Raw genomic sequence first — 20292 nt, forward strand, 5'->3', positions numbered from 1 at the left:
TTAAGAAAAGACATTACTTTCTTTAAGGGGGAAAAAACAGACAAAGTTGATAAACTCCATTTTCTTTTTTGGCCCTAGCCTTATTGATTACATTGTGTTGGCAGCAACCAAATCTGCCACGTTGGGCGGTTGAAGCTGGCAAAGATGGTGTCCAAAAATCCATGTGGCCAAAGTTGACATTCCTTCATCCACACAGCTCATCATCAAAAGCACAGATCACAGATTTTCACCCTGCATTTTGGTACTCCACTCTCAAAACTCAAAAATCACACTAAAATTTCTATGCAGTAAAAAAATAATGCTCATTTTAATTTTTTATAAAAAAATAAATATGTTCTTAATATTGAAATAAATTTCCTTTTAGATAAATCAATTATTATGAACTGATTTTTATTTTTTTAAAACATATATATGATACAGTGTGTTTGAGTGAAACTCGAATTTTGGGTGGGACCGTTATAGTTTTGAAGACTTGTTGGGGTGCTATAATAGTGTGCATTACAGCAAAGTGCAAGCAAGGAAACACGCAAGTTGTGGTGGTATCTAGCCAGTAATGAGGGGCCACAATAGGGTTAGCCTTTATGGCCAAAGATGCTAATTGTTCTTCTCACATTCCCTCCTTTTGCATTTTTCTTATTGCTTCTTCCACTCTTCACCAATACCATTGCTTCTCTCAAATATTTCTACACCTTTTATTTATTGTATTTTCTCTGTGTTCTTTAATACATATACTTCAACTATTTTAATGACAAAGGGCAACACGTGTCTTCTTCTCCTCCACCTTTGGCAGGGAAATAATGACCATTGCTATGCTCTTTTTTTATCTTGTACATATTCCATGCAAGTTTTATATGAATGTGTATAGAGTGACAACAGCAATTATTTTATGAGTGGATCGAGTTACGATTAAATCATGATGTTTAGATTCATACGTTTTTAAATAAAAGAAATTACATTAAATTACATTTTGATTAATAGTTATAACTTTTAATTTATTATTAAATGTGCTCGGTCTTCTCATTAGATTTATAAAGGAATTTTTAGTTAGGTATATCTGGGTGAGGCCAGGAACTTGAATACACGTTGTAATGACCGTAGTACATGTGATGCTGTTCAATCATGTGAAACTGAAGATCTTGCTACCAAATTATGTGCTTCAATCACTTCAATTTTCAATCTTGTCTACAACTACGCTTTATTTCTTTTGGTCTTCGCAAGGTCATTTTTTAAATTGTTATTTTGAAACAACTTCTAAAACAAAACATAACTAAATTGTGATTTAAGAAATATACATTTCTGAAGTTTTTGGTCTGTAGATATTTGTGTGTTAGGGATGCACCCTTCACTCTGTTTTTTACTTTATTGTGAAGATTCCGTGTCGCTTTAGGATCTTAGTAGAATTCTGAAAATCCTAACCATACATTGTTGTCAATGGATACATCATCAGAATAAATGCACAAATAACAAAATGAGTTAAGTAAGAAATTTTTGAAGAAGTGAAATTCAAGTGTGTCACTCTCAACCGACTAAAACAAATTCTGCGTCACTCTTTTTGCTCTGTTTGAATTCATTTAGCAACTATATTGATGGTGGCATGTTCTTCGTCTTAAGCAATGAAAATATCAGAGGACAAGTGAACCACAAAATAGACACGAGTTTTGCAACGCCGTAGGCTAATTTTTATGAATTCTAAAATTTTATTTTAAAGATGAAAACAGGATTTTATTTTTTTTGTGATACTTCGAAAGAATTCTATGTATTGTATATTTACAGACCACTGGTGAAAAAGATCAGGTGGTTGTTGAGCATGAATATCCACTTCAACAAATCCCATAAATTTGCGTCTTTACCTATTTTTTTTATTGGTGTAGAGAAACTAATATTTTAATGCTAAAGAGCTTGTTCGGGTAATAAAACCAAAAAAGAAAAAAAAAATTGTTCTTGTGGTGTGGGTTAATAGCTACCGCAACCTAGAATTAAGGATGCGAATTCATATTCATAAATTACAAATTATGTTTTACATTGAGAATAAGTTATTGGAATTCATAAATTTAAAAGCATAAGTTAAATAAAGTATTCGAATTAAAGAAATAAAAAATGAAATCGTGAAAAGATGGATTACCAAAACTAAAATCGGAGGTTTTCTCCCTTGATTTGTAAGAAATAAATACAAACTTCATTTTCATTTTTGCTGTTTTTTCTTTGGTATGAAGCAGAGAGAACTTTCTTGCGGTCATCTTGGGGAAGAAAATAAGAAGCTTGTGTGTCAAAGTAGAAAATACATTTCACAATTCTTGGAATGATTATGAAATTCAAAAAATCAAAAGTGATTTTTCTTTTTAAATAGATGAAGCAAAAGACTAGACTTTGAAAGATAGATGATCACTTGTGAGTCACTAAGAAATAGCAAGTAGATAAATAGATTATGCATTTGATATTTGATATTAATTTTTTTAAAAATAATAGTAATTACACCGAATAGGTTTAGTCTAAGTAAAAATGTATAGTTTTGTTATCTTTTAAAAATTTGAATAATATGAAGGTGTGATGATTAAAGTGTGTAAAGTTACAGAGGTGTTTGGATATGGGTTGGGTCTTTTTCAAAACCATATAGTACCTACTTGTCAGTGGATCAAATATACCGTAGTAGTCTAACAATTATTTCATGCCCCACAAGTACACCAATATTTACAAAAAAAGGATAAATGGGTCTACCAAAATTGTTCATCCCCATTCTATTTTATCTCAATTCACCTTAAAGTAAATTACTAACTCGGGTGTAGAGATGGCAAATAAATTCGTCCCCGTGGGTATTGTCCGAACCCGTCCCCGTTTTGACGGGGAATCCCCGCATTGACTGGGTATGGGTATGGGTATGGGGAATCCCCGACTTTTTCAGTTGAGTATGGGGATGGGTATGGGATGTACATATACCCGCCATAATACCCGTCCCCGCCATATCTCCATTCTCGTTTAAATTATTAAAATATTCACAATTAATCAAGTAACTCATATATATATATATATATATATATATATATATATATATATATATATATATATATATATATATATATATATATATATATATATATATATATATATATATTTTCTATTGTTTTTTCTTTTAATTATTTCATTTGTCATGAAAGTCATTCTCATCTCCAATATATTTTTTATCTTATCATAACCTTTATGTAATTATGTTAAAATGATGTATGTTAATAAAAAAAAATATTATGCCTCACATTTGAATATTTATATTATTTTTTAATATTTTTATTTATTATAAATTTTCCTTTCACATGAGAATGTTTATACTCTCAATTTAAGGTAATATAAAAAAAATTCTTTACTTATTATTATTATTATTAATTTTTATTTAATTTGAAGAACTCTTTTGTTTCATTAAAATAATTTTTGTTATTTTTCAACCATTAAGTATACATGTTGATATTTGAAAAGTTTTCTTAGTTCTCTAAGATATTTTTCGTCTTATCATACCTTAGTTATACATTTGATTTTCTTTGTGTGATTTTTTTCGATAGTCTCTCAAATTATTTCTAAAACACACATTTGTTAGTTTTTTAATATTTTTATTTATTGTTTTTATTTTTATCATGTAGAATAATATTTCGATATATTTTATCTAATTATTTTTTATTTTATAACTCATTATTAATCATAATGTAATTTTTTCACTTTAAATTCTGTTTGAAGTGGTTAAAATTATATATATATATATATATATATATATATATAATGATATTTAGGAATAGTATATGATAATTCACTACAAAAAAAAACATGAAATGGTGACTGATTTAGTTAGTAACCCATATCAGTCATTATTTTTCGTCATTGGTGGTAGTAGTTGATTTATTGTCTGAATCAATGACTAAATTAGTGACTGATTCAATGATCGAATCGATACTTGATTTAGTGACCAATTTAATTACTAATTTATTTGTAATTTAAGGACAAATTTTTTGGTCACTAATGATATTTCTATTTAATTTTAACCACTTCAAACGTAATTTAATAATTAGTTCTCTAAGGTATTTTTCATTTTATCATACCTTAATTATACATTTGATTTCCTTTGTGCGATTTCTTTCGATAGTCTCTCAAATTATTTCTAAAACACACATTTGTTAGTTTTTTAATATTTTTATTTATTGTTTATTTTCATCATGTAGAATAATATTTCGATATATTCTATCTAATTATTTGTTATTTTATAACTCACTATTAATCATACTGTAATTTTTTTCACTTTAATTGTATAAATAACTTTTATTTACTACAATATAAAAATTTAATGTAATTGCTATGAATATTTTTTCGTCACTATCCAACATATATTGAAGTTCAAAAGATACAAAATCTATGTCAAAATTTTATTATTATGTTTATTATTTGTTCTTTGTGTCATTTTGATCAAGTGATGTATTATAACTTTTATTAATGTATAAAAAAGAGATTTATTATAATTTAAAAAAATTGAAGTAAACAAACATTTAAAATATATTTTAATTTGAATATTTGTTTTTCTTTTATTATTATGTTTATTATTTGTTCTTTGTGTCATTTTGATCAAGTAATATATTATAACTTTTATTAGTGTATAAAAAAGAGATTCATTAGAATTTAAAAAAATTGAAGTAAACAAACATTTAAAATATATTTTAATTTGAATATTTGTTTTCCTTTTATATTTTTTTTGAAATATTTTTTAATTTTATCAACTAAGTTCATCAATGTTGTAGTTTGCAAATTTAATAAATGTTTTGGTTCACATGAAATTTTATATGGTATTCTAATATAAAATGTAAACAATTATAATTTATTTTAAGGTATTTGGCATCGAAGAAAATCCTCCTAATATTGAATATTTCATAATATTATGTTTTCTTTACCGTAATTTTTTTTCTTTTATAAAAATTAATATTGAAGTAGTTAGAACACGGGTATGGGTATGGGTACGAGATTATACCCGTTACCCGGTGGGGATGGGGATGGGAAAAAAGTTTGATACCCGTTGGGTTTGGGTATGGGGATGGGGATGAATTTTTTATGCGGGAATGGGTATGGGATAGCGAAACCCGTCCCCGCCCCGTTGCCATCCCTACTCGGGTGTGTTTGGTAGATTGGAGAGAGAAATATAGAGAGAAAAATTATTAGTAGGTTCGATAGAGAGTGAAAAAGTTCTAAAATATATTTGTTGATTTTTTTGTTTATTTATTATTATTTTTCACATATTTTACCTTACTGAATAATTATCCACTATTTTCAGTCCTTTTATTTATTTGTTTAAAACTAAAGTAAGCATGAATGAACGTGTGATCTAATCCAACCATAATGCGTGAGGTGTAAGCAACTGTGGTGTTGTGAGTTGTGCCCTTTCTTCTTTATATGTAATGGCCATTACCATTCTAGATTGCCAGAATGACCACATTACAACGTCACTGCCATTAAATAACTTTCAGTTTTTTCAGTCAACCATCAATAAATGTTTTCTAATAATATACTTCAAAATACTAATTTCAAGAAAAAAAAATAGTCGTCAATATTACAGTGGTTCAAACAAATTTACCTGATTACCTCGATATTATGTTAATCAAAAGCCGTTTTCAAAATTGATTTAAAATTAAATGCCAAAATTGTAGTGCGTTATTATTGTGAAAGCTGGAGATGAATTAAAAAGCACCCCCCACATGGCCAGCTGGCACTGCTTCATAAACAAGTTCCATCATCTTCAACGTTTCCTGACCAAACCTTATTAAATTCAATAAAAGTTACCAAATTTCAAATTTTCTTTATTTTTTATTTTGAGATTTTCATTCATTTATTCGTTTTTATATTTATTTTTCTTATTTTTGTCCGGTTTCAGATTTCATCCTCCACGAGAGCGTGTTTCTTTCTTCACACTGTTCATATTATAATAGGATAATCATTTTAAATTGATTTTTGGTATAACTTTTTTTTTTAATGTTCTTCTTCTCCTTGTCCTGTTACAGAATTCATAGAATTGGTCCTCCTTTGTGCTAGGGTTTCTTTCTACTTTTTGTCAAAAACTTCAGCCTCTTTCTTCTAAATGTATGAACGCCAGCTTCCAACACAAGAATTCAAATATTCCCAATTCCAAAGTCCAGCTACACAACCAACCTTCAATTAAATAAATTAGATATAAACAAACAAATCATATAAAGTTAGTAACATAAATACTAAAGAAAATAAATAAAAAGTAAATTAATAAAGACTGAAAGTGAATACCTGACACAGCACGTAAAGCAACTGGACCAACGTAACAGACGGTCAACGGCATCACGGGTAACGGAACGGTTCCTAACGGTGGAACTACCCAGGAGCCAAATGGAAACGGCGGCCATTGACGGAAAATTAACGAACACTGCAGACAGAACCACTGATATGGGTCACGCAATTGATCAACGGAGTCCAAATCACCAATTAACTTATGTTAATGTTAGGATTTAATTTAATTAATTCAATTGGCAGATTTTATGCCTCGAATAAAGGCTTATATGTGGATTTCATGATGTATGTTTTCTGCAATTTAACCATGGAAAAGGCAAAAATGACAATCGGTCCAAAACTCTGCTTCCATAGCAAAAGTTATGTACAATAGCAATTGTGTGTGTGGGTCCAGTGTCATAGATCTATGGGGAAATGCGCCAAGAAGACAATTCACCAATCTGCTGCTCCAGACGACGAAATCAAAACTCGCCGGAGAGGACTCGCCGCTACCTCCAAACCGCTTCGCCGGAATCCAACTCTGGCGGCAGATCAGGGCGCTAGGGGTGGGTAAACCACCGCAATAGCAGTAAAATGGAGAACGAACCTGTAAAATTAAATTGAAAAAAAAATCAAAGATCCTGGGCCTTGGACATGACAGAGAGACGGCTGGGCCTGGGCTCGAAGGCCGCTCTCCTCCTTTGCTGATGAGAACTGGGCCGAATAAGCGCGGTTAGGGCACGTTTCACCCACTCGCCCTCCACGCCTCCGATCCTCACGAGCGAGTTCTTCATCGCGGATCTGCGCATGTTGAGGCGATTGGAAGGGTACGAATCGGCGTGGTGGTTGTTGCTGCCAGTGCTCTTGTGGAGGCTGCATCGGAAGGAGCCAGGGTGTGTGGTAGGGGAACACATGCAGGTTTTCTTGTGGCCAGAGATGGGACGGCTGTTCTTGGTGATGATCTGGTTGGAGATTGAGCGGTTGGGAGAGATGGAACGGGGGTCGATGGAGAAGCGTACGGAAGAGGAAGGAGGAGTGGGCGAGTATAGATTGACACGTGTGGGGGAAGCCGCACGGTGATGAGTGTGGTGGTTTGTGTGGGAGTTTTGGTGACGAGTGTTGGTGAAGAAGGTGGAGGAGGGAGAGGAGAAGGTGGAGCCTGTGGAGGAAGCAAAGGCTGAAGAAGGGGAAGAGAAAGGGGTTTTGGATGTGGTGTAGGAACAGAATCTGGTGGAGGGTGAGAGAGAGCGTAGAACGGGTCCACTTGACTTTGTTCTGGAAGATGAGGAAGCCATTGAAAGAGGAGAGAAAGGAAGAGATAGAGAGCGAGAGTGAGAGGGAAGAGGATTGGTCTCTCTAAGGACCCCTATGGGGAATTGGTTTGGCAAACCTAGCGAGTCTCGGAGGCCGGTTTTAAAGATGGGAGTCTGTGAGGGTGAAGAGTTAATAGGCTCAAAGGGAAGGGGTTTTTTCGACCTAGGTGATGTAGTTAATTAACTTAACCAGGGTTGAGTGGGGCTAGGTTGTGTGAGAAGTAGAACAGGATGAGGATTATGGGTAGGATCGGAATCCAACGGCTGGTGTGATGCGGACTCCTGATAACGATGGCAGGTTGAGCCGTTGGTGGAGTAAGGTTCCTAGAAGAGCGCAAAGGCTGACACGTATTGAATTATAGGGAAACGGTCGAAGGCGAATGTACCAGAAAGCCACTCCTCCTTTGTCGGTAATTATAGTGTCATTCGCTTCGCCACTTTTTTTTTTTTTTCTCCTGTGGGTCCTGTACTCCCAATAAAATTTTATTACCAAAGGATGAAGCCTCTTTGGTTGGTTCAACCCCTTGCTAGTCACATAACTTTGTCAATTTAGAGACCTCCATACAAAATTTATTTGGGTCAATGTAATTAATAAAATTTTTAATATTTATTTTATTTATTCTTAGCATCCTGAGACATTAATTACTAAGATTCATATATGATAATGATAATTAATTAAAAAGTATTGTAGATATGTTCTTTAAATACTTACTATAACTAACAATTTTATTATGAAATATATTACTTAGTATAAAATTACATTTACTATTAATATTTTTTTTATTAAATTCATATATATTTATATGAAATATGAGATATTTTTATGTCCACGGAACTAATATTTAGAATGATTATTGTAAAAAAATTAAATATTGATCAGTATGCATTTATTTTTCAAAGACTAAAGGAATAGTAATAAAATCGTGCATAAAATAAAAACAAAAATACACAAAAACTGCAATTTAAAATATTAACTTAACTTACTGATTATAACAAATTATTTAAAATAGTGATGTATATAATTGTGATAATATACCTTTATAAGATATTTTATTCTTCATTTCTGATATCATTTTGTAAATATTTTAGTTTACATCAAATAAAAATATATATAATATTTTTGTATACTTTATTTCATTACTTAGTACACCTCTTTCAAATGTAATTGTGAAAAAAGAAGGTAAATTCAAACTCTAAAAACTAAATTATATATTTTTATAACATGATTTAGTTATGAACTACGTTATAATTGAATATATATATATATATATATATATATATATAATATTTTTTTATCAATACATCAAAGTAAAATTCTGAAAAAGAAAATATTTTTCTTGGTTATAGAAATAAATATGGTACAATATATGAAATACTGAATATTGAATAAAAATGTATACAGAAGTCAAATAAAAAGTAGTTGGATTACATAATTCTTATTTATGGAGCGTGACGAAGGAGATGATTGAGCCAGGCTTTTTTTTATTGCAACTTTTTTTTATTAATCATTATTTTAAACTTCACTATAGTATCTTTTCAGTTTTTAAACTTTTTAATATATATATATATATATATATATATATATATATATATATATATATATATATATATATATATATTCAATGTTAAAGATATCAAACATACTTACTGCTAGAAAAGGTATACCACTAATTTTTATTACAACTATCAAGACACAGATTAACAATATAAAAGTTTATATTAGAATGCAAAATAAAAACATTTTAATTTTTTAAAGAATTTTCATAAAGATTTTTTATGTAATTCTTTAACTAGGTTTCTTAGTGTTTTGAGAGTTTTTTTTAATCTCGATAACAAATTTAATAAATAAGACAATTGGAATGTCTCAACCTATATACCACGAATAAAGAATAAATAAACTAATCAAACACCATAAACTCTCTTAAAAATTACATGAGATTGTGCCACAACACTAAAAGCAAAAACAAAAACATTTTCCCTAATACATGTTCAATCACAAAGAAGTATTTTGAGATGGCTAGTTAACAAGATGCTCTCTTAGTATTTCAAGAACAAACTTAATTTTTTCAAACTAGAAGAGGTATTACACATTCTATTTCAGGGCAAGTGAGGGTGTCTGTGTGTATTTTTTTTCACCTGAATTTAAATATAAATTCATCCAAATAAATTAATCAAGAAACCCAGTTAGTACTATTTCATTGTATTAAACATATTTTAAATTTTTTATACCTTTTTATTAAATTATGACATAATAATACAAAAAAGGTTATTAGAAGTAGAATTTCAATTGATAAAGGAATGTTTTTGCGGATGTAATATTAAAGAAGAATTCCGTTCTTGATGTTGTGACTTTTGGTATGGAATAATCATGATGCAAGAGAAAATTCATCTTTTATGTATGTTCAAGGCCTCGTTTTTTTTTTTATCAGGAATGAATAATTTATAATGTTATGGTAAAATAGAAGCGTATATATTGTACTGGCTAATTTCTTTTATAGTAAAAGAAAGTAAACAATAAGTATAAGATTAGGTCAATACGAATCTAAGTTTACATGGAAGTATAAGAAAATACCTACTATTCAGTGTGCACATAATATTTAGTTGTAGTAAGAAAAACTAGAGGAAACTTTATTTCAACGTAGACGTATTTTATTCAGAACAAATAAGTAGAATGGGGCTGTTATATTAAGTGTGTTTAGCTTGAACTTTTTCCTTGTGTATTTTTTTTTTTATTAAAATACTTTCTTGTTCACTTTTTTTTATCAAAATCTCAAATATATTATAAGATTTTTTTAGTTTCAATTTGAAAATACATAACAGATTATTTTAAACAATATGGTAGTAATAACATGAGGTATGGATCACTTGTCAGTTACATTTTTTATTTTATTTTTTAATTTTTTAAAATTATTTATATCACATGTTATATTAATATTCATATATTTATTATTTTAATTTAATTTCAGTCTTAAATTTTTTTAAAATTTTTTACTTTTATTATCTTTAAATTAAGATCAAATTTAATTTTATACAAACGTTACAATAATATTTTTATCTTTATTTCATGTTGTCATTTCAATATTACATACTTTTACTATTTTCTTCTTTATATATATATATATATATATATATATATATATATATATATATATATATATATATCAATAAATAAATAAAAAGAACTAAAAATATAATAGCTTTTTATCCTACATAACGAGTTTTCTTAATATATCCTCTTTCATTTCTTAAGTGAAAATTAATTAAATATTAAATGAATAATCAGTAATAAAAAGGTAGTTAGTATTGTTTTAAACTTCAAAAATCATGTATAAATAAAAACGAAAATTATCTAAAAAATGAAAGAAATAATTATCACAAAAAAATAAATAAAATAGTAGCTAACGATAAAAAGCAATAATAACAATAACAATATTGGTTGATGAGTATGTAACCATATAGCCGAGTTTGTGTTTGAATTTAAGAGGATATGACGTTCTCCCCTCTCAAACAAGTGTTCGTAGCTGTTTTGTTAGACTAATTCAGATTGGTCGGTCTTCAAATTCAAATTTTCAACTATTTGACTTTTTACTTCATGCCAATTTTGTAACCCCACGTTGTGAAACAACATAGCATATGACTTTTTCTATGTTTATAACACACAAGATACTATTTTATATATATATAAAAAAAAAGTGATACTAACAATTTATATTTCCTAAAAAAATCACACAAATGGCATGGTAGGAAAATAATAAAAAAGAAAATTTTCTTATTTGGTAGTAAAATATGGTATAAAGAAATATATTATTTTTTTATTAAGTCTATATATTTTATTTTTCACTCACCTCACCAGATAAAATACATAAATTTCATATTCATATTCATATTTTATAACAAATATATTTCAAAATTAATATTATTTTATTAAGATAACTATGTAATATTCACACAGTTGTCTCTAATCACTTTAATTGAAATATTTATAACTTAAAACTCTTAATTTCGGAATTTGAACTCAAAACAGCATTCTTACTTAAATGCATATATTTTCTTTTTCACAAATGTAATCAATGATTATATTAAAACCTACCTTAACAATTCAACATTTGAAATTTCTTCAAAGTTCAAATATTAAAAATACAACACAATAATTATATTAAAACCGTCACAAATAAACAAAAATAAAATTTATTTTAAATTCTTCACAAAATATTATTGAGAATAACTTTTCTAACTTATGAGAAATTTTCAATTAAGACTTGATGATAGTCATTCAAAACTTAGGGACTTGAAACAAATTAATTAAATGCAACATATCCGGTGCAACATTAACTAAGTTGAGCAATTAAAACTTAAAGAAATAAGATAAAGACATGCAGAGATTTAAATGAGATCTTACAAATTAAGTCTAATATTTTTAGAAAAAAAAATTATAATAAAAAGTGTTTATAATTATATATTAAAATATAAACATCGAGAAAAAAAATCTTAATTTAAAGATATTAATTTTAATAAAATTATTTCGTTTATAAAAGTAAGCAGAAAATATAGAAGTAATTTTGTAATGATACTATTATTAATTTTAATTAATTAATTTAATTTAATTTTGAAAATCATAATTTTCCTTTATTTTTTGTTATTTTTCTCTTCAAGCAAACAAATGTCCTTCTTTTGACTTTATATAATCCCTCATTCTTTTATTTGATTTCCTTACATCCGATTATATTCGATGTCAAATACCTACCAAAATGTGAAGAAACTGAAAAGATTGTCAAATTATTTTTTCTTAAATCCCAATTTTTCCCATAAAAACCAATGTTTCTTATATAAATGCGTATTTAATAATATTATTACTCGCATGTAGCATTTTCTTTAAGTAATTAAATGATATATCAATTTCAAATCAATATTAATTAATTTTCAGAAATGAAAAATCGAGTTTGAAGTTGTAAAATTATAGCAGTCAAAAAGCAGTGTTGAGTTTTTCCTTAGTTTAACATCACAAGAAGTATCCCTAAAAACGCGTTTATTAAAATAGCCTAACTTTTGTGATGAATGATGAGTAGTTGAATACAAAAAACAAAAACTGATAGATGACATTTGGCAACAAAAGATCCCTCAGAAAAATGGTCCACTTGATGCCTCAAATAAAAAAAATGACTAAGAAATTAGAAAATAGTATCAAATAGTTTTAAAAAAATTAAGATAATATAATTTGGTGATTAAACATGACGACGTGTGAGTTGTTGTAATATTTCTAATATGTTTTCAATATCAAAAGATAGCCAAAAAAGGATAATAAAAAAAATTATTGATGACCACCGAAAACCTAAAATATTCAGTAGTAAAATCTGATAATTTTTCATAATTCTATAAACACATGGTTCTACAATTTTAAAAAATTACGTGATCGATCTTGGTCAAAAAGCAATCAATAAAAATTAACCACTTATAGTCAATTGTGCAAAAGTTGTGCAATAAAATGGTTCAAAATAGGAAAATTTATAAAACGACTTTTTAACCTCGTCGTGTTTTCTTTACCTCTTAGGATTTTAGGATATTAATGATTGTTAAAATCGTCAACCATACCTTTTCGTTTATTAATTTGATTAGTAAAAATATAAAAAATATATATATAGAAAATTTACAAGGAAAAAACAATACAAATTAAAAAAAAAAAACATTTTAGGTTTTACAGGAACACAACATATATTTAACCTTACTTTTTTTTAATAAAATATGGCCTAATAACAATCACGCAGGTTGAGGCTGGCTTATTATTTTCATCATAATATTACGAAAGATTGTATTAAAACTATAATATTTAATGTTACTAATATTTGTTCACAATAATTTTTCTTCAAACTTTATTTATTAATCCTTTAAATATTATAAGACAACCAACCAATACAAAGTTGTTGGTTTTAAAGAAAAAATACACTATATGTGTTGATAAAAAATGGACGTTAATTATAACAAAAGTACACTGAAATGGTTTTAGCATCAATCCAAGTGATAAATGATTATGAGTTTCATTTTAGAGGAATTATAAATCTTCCATCTATTTATTTATAAGTTAACAGAGTTAGTATGTGTATTCGAAATGACAAATTAAAGTTTTTGCAAATATTTAAGAATTTTTTTAGAAAATCATATCCTCTCAATCTTTTTAAGAGGGCTAGTTTCTGTTTTTTTTAATCACAATTAAGGAATGACATTTCAGAAATTATTTTTCTTATTAATAACGGATTCATGAGTATATATATATAAAAAACATAAGAATTATATAAATTTGAACAATGTAAGGATATATTAACAACCGAGGCTATGAACTAATTAAGATTAGATGTTCACTGTAAAAAGCCATTCATTTAGGAAAATTCATTGCTTCTTTATTCTTTTCTTACATTAAGCATTAAGGAAGCGTTTTGTCTTGCAGAGGTGTTCTTGTTCTTTTCTTAACCTGTTTTATTTTCAGTGGGTTCTGTTTGGGTCCAAATGGAAGAGTCTGCTAACTTATCCACAAAATGAAAGAGAGACAGCTCAACATTCAGTCAAATTGGGTGCACTATTCCCTATTTTTTGTATATTTTCAGGACCATATTGAGATAACTTTTTCCCGTGACTGCATCCAAACAAAACATGTCCAACATCTAAGAGCTGTGACATGACATGTTGGTGTCATGATTGCCCTCACAAGAACAAACAATGTGCTCTATCCTTCTGTTTGTGCCTCGTATGCTGTTTGATTCCTCCTCTTCATCATGCCACGTAAAATAATGACATTTGATTAAAAAGCTAGCGTGTCATACAAAGAAGCTACAACATTATACACCCAACACCGGAAAAAGCTAAACACAGTTCAAACATGTTCATCCACCAACTACCAATGGAAGAGCAACATCATTATCAACTAGTTTGTTAATTATACTTGTCTCCTTCAGGGATTTGGGCTAATGCTAGTGCTTGTCCTGGTGGTGGTGCACGTGTAGGAGTCAAGTCCTTTAACTCTTTTCTATGCAGACGATGTCTACGCTCTCTTCCATACACGATCCAGAAGATCAAAGAGAACATGACAGCAAAAGAGACCATTACCAATCCAACATAGATCCATCTACTGTAACGCCTTAGACCAGGACAATGATCCGTAGATATAACGCTTAGAGTTTCCCGAACAAAGGTGCAATCTTGTAGCTCAACCAAAGAGGGGGCATCATTATACAAAGCGTTGGCCACGTTTATTCCGGCGGAGACTTGGTTGTAGAAGGTGGGGGTCAAACGCCCCTGCGTCATGCATATCTCAGATGGTGAAACCTGGCACACGAAACCGCCGTACACCTGCATCACACATAAACTAATATTAACATTAACTCTACATTTTTTCTGCTAATTTAGGACTTTCTCTATGTTATTTAGTTTTGGCAGTGTTTGTATGTTATATGAAGGTGGTTCAATTTATGTACCTGTGTTGCATTGCTTAGGGTCACTTCACCAGTATCACATTGTCTATCAGTCATGTCGGGATGGAAGGGATTGCAGAGGAGCGGCAAGAGGGGACCAGATTGGTTATAGTAGAGTGGGGTGAAATTGGGAGCGAAGTTTATGTTGGAGGCGTTGGTGATAACCTGGTTCACCAAATTCACTAGTTCAGAAGTTACTTCTTTGCTTCGTAAAAATGTTTCTTGTGCAGTAGCATTGTCCACACATGGCAGAATATCGTCCATTGCCGTGTGTGCAATTGGATACTGGATCCATTCATTCACTGCTAAACAACTGTCTGCTGTTGCACTACCAAAACACAAAGGAATTAGCTCCACACTAAATGCCAAATTTCATATGCAAGCTTCGCATAAAAGCTGCATTCTATGGTCCAAACTTGTGATAAGTGATAATTTCAGATTGAGAAGAAAACTTAAGTTTCAAAAAGAAAAATATGCAAGAACAACGATCAAAGATTCTCGACTATCAAAGAAGAGAAAAAGAAGAACTGAACCAGAGAGCAGCGGTGGATAAAAGAAGCTCAAGAAAGGATCTCTGATATCATGAGAGAAGGATAAACTTCAAAGAAAAAATTGAGAGAGAAATGTGCAAAGTGCTCTCAATCTGAAACTAATCACTTATGACACGTTAATTAGACAATGCAGCTTTTATATGAAGCTTACATACAACTTACTAATAAGAATTTCCTAAAGAAGCAGCAAAAAAGAATTTAATAAATAAGATATATGGTGAAATCATTGAATACTTTTTGACTATTTTAGGGAGGGGAAATAGGAACTTACTTATGGAGAACAAGGAACGAACCACATAATATAAGGGCACCAGTAACAAGAACCCATCCTGCCATTACCAAGCTGCAATTATTTATGCCAAGTGTTTCATGAGAAAACATAATGTGAAGTGGAGTTCTGTTTGCTATCAAAGAATCGCAAGAAAGGTATGTAACATTGGGTGGTACACAGTATATATTACTTACATATACACAAGGAGCTGTATTCCAAAAATTGAGAATACTGTAGTAACAAGTAAAAAGAAGGAAATGAATTCCATAGCAAGTAAGAACTTGTGCATCTAAATTGGGGGCACAGAAGAGACTTACAAAATCCAAGAAATGTCAAGACTAGCATAACAGCAGCTATTATGATCAGCGCCAACCTCCTGTATCATTGTTACATTGGTGTTATAGAGTAAAAACTAAAGCAAAAAAACAAATATCTGTAGTGGAAACATCAGAATCAATCATTACGCAGAGTCTAAGAGATCTTGTATGTTGTCTGAGTTCTCTTTTGTCTTGTCAGCAAGTGTGCCAGCAGAGTTATTGATATCTGTTTCTGCCGCATCAATATCAGTTTGAACATTTGTGGGGAGAAAAATTCGATCGATTCCAACCTGTTTAGCCTGAGCAAGATAATCTGACACGTTCCTAAGCTTATCCACAGTGGAATCAGCTTGATGTACCACGTACTGCAATGTGGAAGACATGCTGTGATGGAAACTTCCCTGGCCGATGTAGAGAACTGCACATCCAATCCTGTTAACACAGAAAAGTGCAATTTGTGATACAGATCCAACAAAACCTGAAACAAGCAAAACATAAGGAGAGAGATGTGTACACACACTGCTGCAAATGTGAACAATATCAGGAGAATAAGGGAAAGGGCATAGCATGTTGGTGAATAACCATAAGGCTCTCTTTTACGACAGAAGTAACAAACACCAATAGTCATTAAGCACAAGCCAAAGCCCAAGAACCAAACTGCTGCAATACTGAACATAGGAACTGCAGTATATGCCACAGACTGCATTCAATAAAAAAATAGTTAGTGGGTTTTGCCTTTTTAAATTCAACATTGCAAACCAAACAGCTTGGTAAGATTAAAGTGCTGAAAGTGGAAAGAGACAAAATTAAAGAAAAGAAAAGCATAACAACAGAAATCAGTCAGAAGTCACCAGATTATTACCCAACTGTAATCTAATTCAGCCAAATCAAATTCAAACAATTAAATTTGAAGCACACTACAGGACCATTCATTATCTTCATCCAGTAAAACTAAATAAAGCATATATGACCACCATGGAGATAAATATTGGTTTTCCTTAAAAACACCTGCAAAGGAATATTTAAATGTATTTTTAATAAAGCATATATAGTGGCTCCAATTTTACACAAACCCGGATACTACTCAAGATATTAATAAATGGATCACTTCTAGTGCATTACTTTTTATGCTTTTTGTCATTTTTACCAATGAGTTCCTCCTAAGGTCATTGATATAACAATCAAATTTTGATCAGAAAACATCACCAAAGGCTGCAGAGATCCTGTCCTTGTGTTTTATCCTATACATATATTGGAATAATACTTGCAGTTGCATCTATATCAATCGAAGGATAAAATAGGTAACACAAATGTGTGCACCAAAAGCATCTCCTTTTTATTGCTACACAGATACTTTCAATTCAAATACAACCACCACTCTTCGTTACATACTTTTCCAACAATTCCATATTTCATAGTTTGGGCAGATAAACTAAAATGATAGCTGAAGATAGGTGATGTAAATCCCAGAACCACAATAGAAGCACAGATTCTGAGCCTAACAGAACAGCACAATTAACGAAATACAGTCCTCAGTGGCACACTATAAAACCATTATCAGTCCTCAGTACAAAGGAGTAACGGTTCGAAGTGCTTACAGCCCAATAATGGTTGTCACTGATATTCCATCCATATATGTACTTGTTGAAGCTATTAAGAGGGTCTTTTCTTCGTGTTCTCTCAGCAGCTAAGGGAACGGGCGAGTTCTCGAACGGTGGTGCGGCATCGTATACATACAACCTAGAAAAGCCTACAACATCCTTTCCCTCATTTTCTGGCCCTGTAAAAAACAAAATGGTCATGTGCTTTGCTTTCTGAGGAAACATCTTCAAGAGTGAGAGAGTAGCCACAATCATATGAAACACTGTTCTGCATTGTCATAGTGGTGACTTATGTGTCCCCCACTAAACCCAGTGAAAAAAAGTGAGAACATTTGTTTAAATTAGAGGCTTGTTTGGCTTCCAAGATTTTAGGGTCTCCTAAACAGTGAATAAAAAACCAGAGGGAGAGAGTTGTGAGTGAAATACCTGAAGCTTGGTGCGACAACAGAAAGGAACTGGACAAGAAAACCGTGAGCAGAAAACAAAAATGCAGTGACCTGTAACTTAGCATTGTGTGAGAGGAACCAACATGAACTTATGATGTTCTTGTGTTCTTCACTACTCTGAGTGTGTGTGGAGAGAGAGAAGAATAGTTAACCGTTAGAAAATATCGTGTTTGGGAGACCGGCGAGTTGCTCAGGACATTAACCTCGTTAATGCCCCACCATTATCATATGCCGTAAAAAATAGTAAGCAAATAATAGTATATTCAGAATAACAATATATTATAATGTATGGTGCTGTAATTTTTCGTGAATAGCATAACATACAGTTCTTTACTCTCACCTATACTTCAACATTAACCTACGGAATATAATGAAAAATAAACAGCAAAATTACTTTCTACTCACACACAAAAGTATGTTCTTTTCTCAAGTATAAAGTAAAGAGTTGCTCTACAAGTAAAGCTTAATGCACCTCATTAGTAGAGATGGCAAATAAATCCGTCTCCGTGGGTATTGCCCGAATCCGTCCCCGTTTTGACGGGGAATTCCCGCATTGACTGGGTATGAGTATGGGTATGGGGAATCCCCAACTTTTTCAGTTGGGTATGGGGATGGGTATGGGGATGTACATATACCCGCCATAATACCCGTCCCTGCCTATCTCCATTCTCGTTTAAATTATTAAAATATTCACAATTAATCAAGTAACCCCTATATATATATATATTTTTTTTTTTTTCTATTTTTTATTTCTTTTAATTATTTCATTTGTCATGAAACTCATTCTCATCTCCAATATATTTTTTATTTTATCATAACCTTTATGTAATTATGTTAAAATGATGTATGTTAATTAAAAAAAAATTATGCCTCACATTTGAATATTTATATTATTTTTTAATATTTTTATTTATTATAAATTTTTCTTTCACATGAGAATGTTTATACTCTCAATTTAAGATAATATAAAAAAAATTCTTTACTTATTATTATTATTAATTTTTGTTTAATTTGAAGAACTCTTTTGTTTCATTAAAATAATTTTCGTTATTTTTCAACCATTAATTATATGTTAATATTTGAAAAGTTTTCTTAATTCTCTAAGATATTTTTCGTCTTATCATACCTTAGTTATACATTTGATTTCCTTTGTGTGATTTTTTTCGATAGTCTCTCAAATTATTTCTAAAACACACATTTGTTAGTTTTTTAATATTTTTATTTTTTTTTTATTTTCATCATGTAGAATAATATTTCGATATATTCTATCTAATTATTTTTTATTTTATAACTCATTATTAATCATAATGTAATTTTTTCACTTTAAATTCTGTTTGAAGTGGTTAAAATTTTATATATATATATAATGATATTTAGGAATAGTATATGATAATTCACTACAAGAAAAACATGAAATGGTGACTGATTTAGTCAGTAACCCATATCAGTCACTATTTTTCGTCATTGGTGGTAGTAGTTGATTTATTGTCTGAATCAATGACTAAATTAGTGACCGATTCAATGATCGAATCTGTACTTGATTTAGTGACCAATTTAATTACTAATTTATATGTAATTTAATGACAAATTTTTTGGTCACTAATGATATTTCTATTTAATTTTAACCACTTCAAACATAATTTAATAATTAGTTCTGTAAGGTATTTTTCATTTTATCATACCTTAATTATACATTTGATTTCCTTTGTGCGATTTCTTTCGATAGTCTCTCAAATTATTTCTAAAACACACATTTGTTAGTCTTTTAATATTTTTATTTATTGTTTATTTTCATCATGTAGAATAATATTTCGATATATTCTATCTAATTATTTGTTATTTTATAACTCACTATTAATCATAGTGTAATTTTTTCCACTTTAATTGTATAAATAACTTTTATTTACTGCAATATAAAAATTTAATGTAATTGCTATGAATATTTTTTTGTCACTATCCAACATATATTGAAGTTCAAAAGATACAAAATCTATGTTAAAATTTTATTATTATGTTTATTATTTGTTTTTTGTGTCATTTTGATCAAGTGATGTATTATAACTTTTATTAGTGTATAA

At 29.9% G+C, this 20292-nt stretch overlaps 2 protein-coding genes across 2 annotated transcripts; both read right to left on the reverse strand.

Moving 5' to 3' along the window:
- Positions 1–6599: 6599 nt before the first annotated feature.
- On the reverse strand, positions 6600–7657 carry LOC114164870 (serine-rich protein-like protein). The gene has a single exon (XM_028049643.2). The coding sequence runs from the start codon at positions 7548–7550 to the stop codon at positions 6888–6890; it is 663 nt and encodes a 220-aa protein (XP_027905444.1). The 5' UTR covers positions 7551–7657; the 3' UTR covers positions 6600–6887.
- Positions 7658–14333: 6676 nt separating this feature from the next.
- LOC114196189 (uncharacterized) lies at positions 14334–18449 on the reverse strand. The gene is made up of 9 exons (XM_028086752.2): positions 18195–18449; positions 17766–17947; positions 16686–16867; positions 16315–16599; positions 16168–16226; positions 16045–16081; positions 15851–15922; positions 15032–15356; positions 14334–14906 (listed from the first exon to the last, which is right to left on the reverse strand). The coding sequence occupies exons 1-9, from the start codon at positions 18277–18279 to the stop codon at positions 14490–14492; spliced, it is 1644 nt and encodes a 547-aa protein (XP_027942553.1). The 5' UTR covers positions 18280–18449; the 3' UTR covers positions 14334–14489.
- Positions 18450–20292: the final 1843 nt, after the last annotated feature.

Source organism: Vigna unguiculata, chromosome 9, assembly GCF_037176805.1.
Source record: "Vigna unguiculata cultivar grain cowpea cultivar isolate G323 ecotype 2 chromosome 9, ASM3717680v1, whole genome shotgun sequence".
Classification (NCBI taxonomy): domain Eukaryota; kingdom Viridiplantae; phylum Streptophyta; class Magnoliopsida; order Fabales; family Fabaceae; genus Vigna; species Vigna unguiculata.

Bases quoted from the DNA above. Each gene is read 5' to 3' on its own strand.
- LOC114164870 (XM_028049643.2), bottom strand. From the start codon at position 7,550: ATGGCTTCCTCATCTTCCAGAACAAAGTCAAGTGGACCCGTTCTACGC.
- LOC114196189 (XM_028086752.2), bottom strand. From the start codon at position 18,279: ATGCTAAGTTACAGGTCACTGCATTTTTGTTTTCTGCTCACGGTTTTC. The intron at 16,600-16,685 runs GTGTGTACACAT...CTGTGTTAACAG, and splicing joins TTGTTCACATTTGCAGCAGT to GATTGGATGTGCAGTTCTCT. The intron at 14,907-15,031 runs GTACATAAATTG...TGTGTGATGCAG, and splicing joins CCCTAAGCAATGCAACACAG to GTGTACGGCGGTTTCGTGTG.